At 52.1% G+C, this 6,149-nt stretch overlaps 3 protein-coding genes across 3 annotated transcripts in view; 1 reads left to right on the plus strand and 2 right to left on the minus strand.

Moving 5' to 3' along the window:
* The window catches only part of VDBG_08535 (sugar transporter), a gene marked incomplete at both ends in the record, with an annotated part of 1,576 nt that extends 943 nt beyond the window's left edge, over nucleotides 1–633 (minus strand). The window contains one exon of the mRNA XM_003001444.1: nucleotides 192–633. Coding sequence (XP_003001490.1) covers nucleotides 192–633 — 442 coding nt within the window. The remainder of the gene's footprint in view (nucleotides 1–191) is intronic.
* A 1,019-nt stretch (nucleotides 634–1,652) lies between these two features.
* VDBG_08536 (C6 zinc finger domain-containing protein) lies at nucleotides 1,653–3,171 on the minus strand (the record flags this gene model as incomplete). Its single annotated transcript, XM_003001445.1, has 2 exons — nucleotides 1,653–2,399; nucleotides 2,464–3,171. 2 exons carry the CDS (start codon nucleotides 3,169–3,171, stop codon nucleotides 1,653–1,655), a joined length of 1,455 nt encoding a protein of 484 aa, XP_003001491.1.
* Nucleotides 3,172–4,325: 1,154 nt separating this feature from the next.
* Nucleotides 4,326–5,851, plus strand: VDBG_08537 (myo-inositol 2-dehydrogenase; the record flags this gene model as incomplete). Its single annotated transcript, XM_003001446.1, has 5 exons — nucleotides 4,326–4,407; nucleotides 4,456–4,735; nucleotides 4,800–5,042; nucleotides 5,242–5,300; nucleotides 5,658–5,851. The coding sequence occupies 5 exons, from the start codon at nucleotides 4,326–4,328 to the stop codon at nucleotides 5,849–5,851; spliced, it is 858 nt and encodes a 285-aa protein (XP_003001492.1).
* Nucleotides 5,852–6,149: the final 298 nt, after the last annotated feature.

Consider the following 6,149-nt stretch of genomic DNA (forward strand, 5'->3'; position numbering starts at 1 on the left):
GGGGCACAGCGACCTGCAGGAGCGAAGGGATCCGCCACGCCCAGTCGGAAGCATAGTTGCGTGTACCATAAGTAGCCCACGCAGCCAGTGTTGATCCGATATACCATCCACAGTTGTACAAAGACGTCAGAAGAGCTCTATGCGAAGGATATGCAATCTCTGTGATGAGGAGGGGGGCAAGACCACCCCACCATGCGCTTGGCTGGCCCAAGAAAAAGCGACTGATGACGAAGCCGGCAGTGTTTGATGTGAAGGTTTGTAGAAGAGCACCAAGTACCAGGAAGAAGTATCCAACATAAAGGCCCTTCTTGCGACCCAACGATTCGCAAAATAGGCCACCATCGGGTAAGCCAGCGTCGAGGACAGAGCCTGAATAGCGTTGATGAATCCTAGCCAGGCGCCTTTAGGATGATTCATGAAGTTGAACCACTGCGGTAGCGCCATGAGACCGTTCATCATACTGCCGTCGTATCCGTTTGCTGCCGCCAGAAGACACATACAAAGACAGTAATAATTGAGGCGGAGAAGGTGGCGCTTTCTGTACCATGCTACACCATCGTTCGGTATGAGTTCTGCCAAGTCGTCGCCAATGGCGGACTTTTTGGGCTTCGGATTGTTTGATTTACCCAACATTGCGACGCCGATGACAGTGCCAAGCTGAGGATGGCTCAATGAAGAAAGAACCGGCAGAAGTGAGACAGGTATCTGGCTGATGCGTGGGTGAGCGTCTGATGTGGTTGTTGGCTTCTTGATGATAGACGGACAGACTCCTTAGCCATATATATCGACTTTCAGTAGACTCGGCATGTGGGCATGGAAAATAGAGCGCGGACTATTTCATCCCCGATCACACCATGTACGAGATCCGGGGTGCTAGCGGCCATCTGGGGAAACCTGGGGTAGTAGTGATGCGGACCGCGCGGAGTTTCGGTCACCTCTGCAGGCAAGGGATCTGACTCGCTCTATCGACAATAGTGATGAATCCAGCTGAAAGCTTTGGTGTCATCTTCAGGTCGCATGGCATGTTTGCGTAGTTGGGATGGGCCCAGCTTTTGACAGTACCGATTGGCCCCTTTGCATCAACTTGATCTTGCTCTCATTCCCCTGTCACGGAAAAAGATTCCGATTGCCATTGGCAAGGTCTCGCATTCGTCACTGCAGATAGTCCTCTAGGACCTGGATAGCTCGGGTGATGCCAGGTCCTTCGTCCTCCCAAAATCGCATCCTCTCAATGCACCGACGCATGTCAGCTCTCCAGTCTACCCCGACAGGCATTGTGACTTTGCCGGATTTGACTGCCGCCAGCACAACAAATGCACATGTAGCCGCTACCCGGACCCCATACCAAGAGCCATGATGCCGGTGAAACAAAGGCTCCCCCCTAATCCCGCTCAGGTGCCACGATATCGCCTGGTCTACAAGTGGCTGAACCGTGGCCCGATGATGTGCTCCGAGAGGCTTGTGAATTGCGTAATAGAGAAACGGGCGGTAGAGCCAAGTTTTGATCTCATAGACTCGACCTTTGACCATGTATGGCAGCTCTCGTGGGCACAGCTCCAAGTCATCAAAGCGGATCGGCAGTGGCAATCCGTCGTACCTATGTGATGATCCGTGTCAGAAATTTGTCCCAATTGATCCATATGTGACGATGATCAACCGATGGACTCATACCAGTCAGATAGTTGCTGTTCGAACCCGCGTGCTGCTTGAGCCATGAAGCCGATTGTTTCGGTATTCCACCCTTCATGTCCATTCTGGTAAAACTCATTCAGAATGTCGTTTGCGATCCTCCTGAGAGTGATTTCGGTCAAGTAGTAGTACCAGCTTTCCTCCTGCTGCTGTATCGAAGAAGCTGATAGACGGCCTGGCACTGATGGTGGGTGCCCAGCAATCTGGTTCGCCTGGTCCACCGGGTCGGAACTCGGTGTATCCATGTCAGGCGGTGAAGGGTGCATATCCGGATAGTTGAACGACGCCAACGAGCTGTTGGGAAGATCCATCTCGGCTCGGAGCTCGCACTCAGACTTGTAACAACTCCAGTAAAGTCGCTGCTCTAGTTGGCGACGCCGTGCAGACCCTGAGCCGCTTGTCAGGGAATTCGTTCTGCGGGATTGGCACTGAAGGTAGACATGATACGATCTGGAAGCTGAATGGAACTGTGTCCATGCGAGCAATGGTCTCAGCGTGTACATCATGTAAACGCCTGCGAAGAAATGACATTGGGGTGCGAGTAATCCCTTTTGGAGCAAACCAAATCTCCGACGCGCAAGGTTGTAGTAGACCTCGCCGCTGTGAAGACTTTCAGCCTGAGACTTGAGCGAAGATGTGGCGCCAGGGCTGGGCATCGAGGTACCCTCTGGGAACGAGCGGGCTACAGAGCCAAGAGCGCACGCAAGCAGCTGTGGGTGCTCTGATCAGTAACTCAACCAAGACAATTATCTCTCCTCTTGGAGACATGCTCACCACCATGCAAGACCTCGAGTCCCACTTAAGTCCATCTTCTGCGACGCGCCGGGCGTAGGACCACAAAGTGTCGGCCTCGAGAACTGGATTTTTGGTGTGCACAAGATCGAGGAACCTCTGTACCAACGGCAATACATCCTCTTCGTTGAATCCATGTGTTCTGGACTTGTTCAATAGTGACAGATTCGAGCTTTCCTTCTCATCCTCCTCTTCAGAGTCGCTATCCACAATACCCGTTTCAAAAACAGCGTCGATGATGTAATTCGGGGGATAAGAGCACTCGAGCACTGGCCACTGAAGGACAGCCTCACATGTCGTCCTTGCGGATGGGATCGACAAGTCGTCTCTTGAGATGTCTTGAACCTCGACAGGGGCCTCGTCTGTGGTTCCGCGAGGTGCTAGTGGGACTGGGTTACTAGGCGTCGAAACGGCAGCGTACGAGAGCTCTGCAGCCAAGCCGCCATTTTCTTGGCCTGGAGACGATGGCAAGCGGTCCAACCTGGAGAGTACCTGATTCAATTTATCGAGGATGGCAATGCTAGCAGGATCAAATCTAGTGCATCGCATTAGCAATTTGGGAGACGAGCCAAGAAAAGTTGCTTGACCTGCACAGATGAGGGCGAATTCCTTACGCAGAGACATCATCTGAGTCTTCGTATACGCATACTGCGCTGTGTGAAGAGCAATTTCCGCAGGTTGGTCGAGCATTGTTGCATTTCACCTTTCTAGACCGACACAATCTACAGGCTGCAGTCGCCCTTTTTCGTGGATACGCGACATCAGCCCTTGACACCTCCCCACGGTCCCGTTTGCGGGGGCTCGGGGCCTATTGGCGACTGTTGTTGCATCCGGAGGCGTGCCGCCCCCACGGAGAACACGAGCTGAACTGTCCGGAGATGCAGAATGAGCGGCTTGAGCCGTATGTGTGTCCCTTTGGGTGGAGGAAAGGTTGCCGTCGAGGGGTAATAATGACTGCATGGTTGGCATTCCACTGTTGGTGTTCCTTGAAAGATTGAAAGGCATGTCGCGCCGCGGAATCTCGGGGCGTAAGTGCGAGCTACAGTACGAGTGGGGAAGCTTCGGCCTAGAACCAAACAAGACGACGGCTCGGGGAGTTCCGGGGCAAAGATGACCTCCGTTCCTACACAGTAAACCGTCAAAGCTGTTTCCACCTTCGGTCTAGTCTGGATTTCGAGCACAAGAGTCCCACTCCTCCAGCAATAGGCATCTCATCGCTCGTGAGAAGCAGTATACTCAGCGGCGGTGGTTCGGGGGCCATCCCGAGAATGACGCTTCAACGATCTCGTTGGGCTCATGTGCTAGGCACATTCGGACTATAATAGGTGTACGAAGAAGGCTCGAGGAAGCACATCCTGCCACAATGCATTACAGAGGAAATCAAAACCCGCTCTGGCCCTGCTTGGATTGACAACATTCGCAGTTTACAGTCTCGACGCGACGGACATTATGAATTCTGGAACAGGCAGAGCCCCACTCAGTGTCGGAATCATCGGTTGCGGTGAAGTCGCGCAAGTCGTTCACATCCCTACCCTCTTATATATGAGTAGCTGGTTCAGGATCACGTACTTGTGCGACGTCTCTGAAGCCGCCTTGAAGCACTGCGCAGCCAAGATACCAGGCACTGTCAAAATAACCCGGGATCCGGAGCGCCTTTGCGCCTCAGAAGACGTTGATGTCATTTTGGTAGCAAGTTCAGACGAGTACCACGCAGAGCATGCGCTGGCTGCTCTGGAGCATCACAAACATGTGCTCGTTGAGAAACGCTGGCTTTGACAAGGCAGGATATCGGTACGATTGCTGAGGCCGAACGTCAGAGTCGAGGTTCTGTCATGGTGGGCTATATGAGACGGTACGCTGCACCCGTTGAGGACGCCATAAGGGAGATTGGCGGGATGGACAAAATTCTCTATGCCCGTGTCCGAGGTAAGCCTACACGTCGAATTTCGCAAGATCTTGCTAACATTTTCAAAGACATCATCGGGTCCAACTCGACCTTTGTGAATCAGTCCGGCACATTTCCGGAAAGATTTACCGATTTCAGGCCGGAGGATTCGGCTGACAAAACAGCAAGACATGAACAAGCTGTCAATGCTGCACTTGCAGAGTGTGGAGACGTTCCAGTCACAAAAGAATCGTCTCTGGCGTGGCGAATCCTTTGTGGGCTTGGATCTCATGACCTCTCACTGATGCGAGAAGTACTGGGAATGCCAACCAGCGTTCAGGGCTCCTCTCTTGGCTTTCCCTTTTGGAAGTGAGTCGACCAGTAAAGGCCAGCATGATGTCTGCCGCAGAGTTACTTACAAACCACACTTTAGTGTCCTCTTCAAGTATCCTGGCTTCACTGTCTCTTATGAGTCTGGAATTGACAATAACCCTCGCTTTGACGCACATCTTGAGGTTTATAGTAACACCAAGTCGGTCCGCCTGCAATACGACACACCATATGTCAAGGGGCTGCCGGTCACCATGCACATCGCGGAGAACGACGATGGAGCGTATAAGGAGACTACAATTCGCAAGACGTACGAGGATCCTTACACCCATGAGCTCAAGGAGTGGTGGGATGCTGTCACTAAAGGGAAGGGACCCAAGACGACCACCCAAGATGCGGCGCAAGATCTGGAGATATTTGGAATGGCGATGAAGCATCATTACGGGTGACTACCAGGTATTCAGGTCTGAAGAGACTACCTTATTCTAAATTTGTACGCATAAAGTCTTTAACTCCTAGTGTTGCTATTTTGCTTCCTTGTTAAGTGCCGAGATCGCCCGGGTTCACTCGTTAAACACTTGCAGTGACGAGAAGGGACCCGAAGGTGCGATATTAGTGACTCGTCTTTTTCTACAAGGCATCGCTTCACCGTTGGAATGTCTCGGTAGGGATCCTCAAGATTCTATTGTAATTTGACTCAATAGAATACGACTTGAGATTCCAATTTCCACAAGCTGCAGCATAACCAACAACCTCCTTGCATCACTTTCCCTACTTCAATCTGACATGAAGGCCTTGCGAGAGAGATGACGAAGCCAGGGGCTTGCGAACGCCTCAATCTATGGTCCTTGTCATGAGCGCGTGTCGGACACAGGATTCATATACTTAGACTTACAATGTACTTTTCGTCTTGAGACTGTCGCGCCTCGTTGAGCGAGCTTAGCAGCTGTTCTGATAGTAGCTGCAGCCGCCAACGCCGCAAGTCCAGCAGACACGAGAACCTCCGGCGCATTGACCGCAGGCTCGCTTCTGAAGAGCGTCACGCTCAGCGATGCCTCGGGCGGCGTTGGCAGCGGCATCAGCCTCGATAGCAGGGGCGGCCATGGCGCCAACGGCCAGGGCAGTGAAGATGATGGCGAAGAACTTCATTTTTGAGAGATTTTGAGGATTGCGAGGCTTGGACTGGTTGATTTGTTGAGACAAGAGAAGGCTGATGATGGGGTGATGATCAAAAGCACAAAGAGCATCGTGGCTGGGCCAGTATATATGTGTTTGATCGGTCTCAGAAACTATCATGTCTACGCATAGCTTCAACAACATTGATAGATCGAGTGATCGCAACATGCGTCAGTCGAAAACATCATCCACGTTACCTTGGTCGGTTGAGGGACTAGTTGGGGTGGACAATGAGGCACTGGGACTTTTGCTACATGTTTATTGGAACTTTTGGAAT

This window comes from Verticillium alfalfae, genomic scaffold, assembly GCF_000150825.1.
Source record: "Verticillium alfalfae VaMs.102 supercont1.12 genomic scaffold, whole genome shotgun sequence".
NCBI lineage: Eukaryota > Fungi > Ascomycota > Sordariomycetes > Glomerellales > Plectosphaerellaceae > Verticillium > Verticillium alfalfae.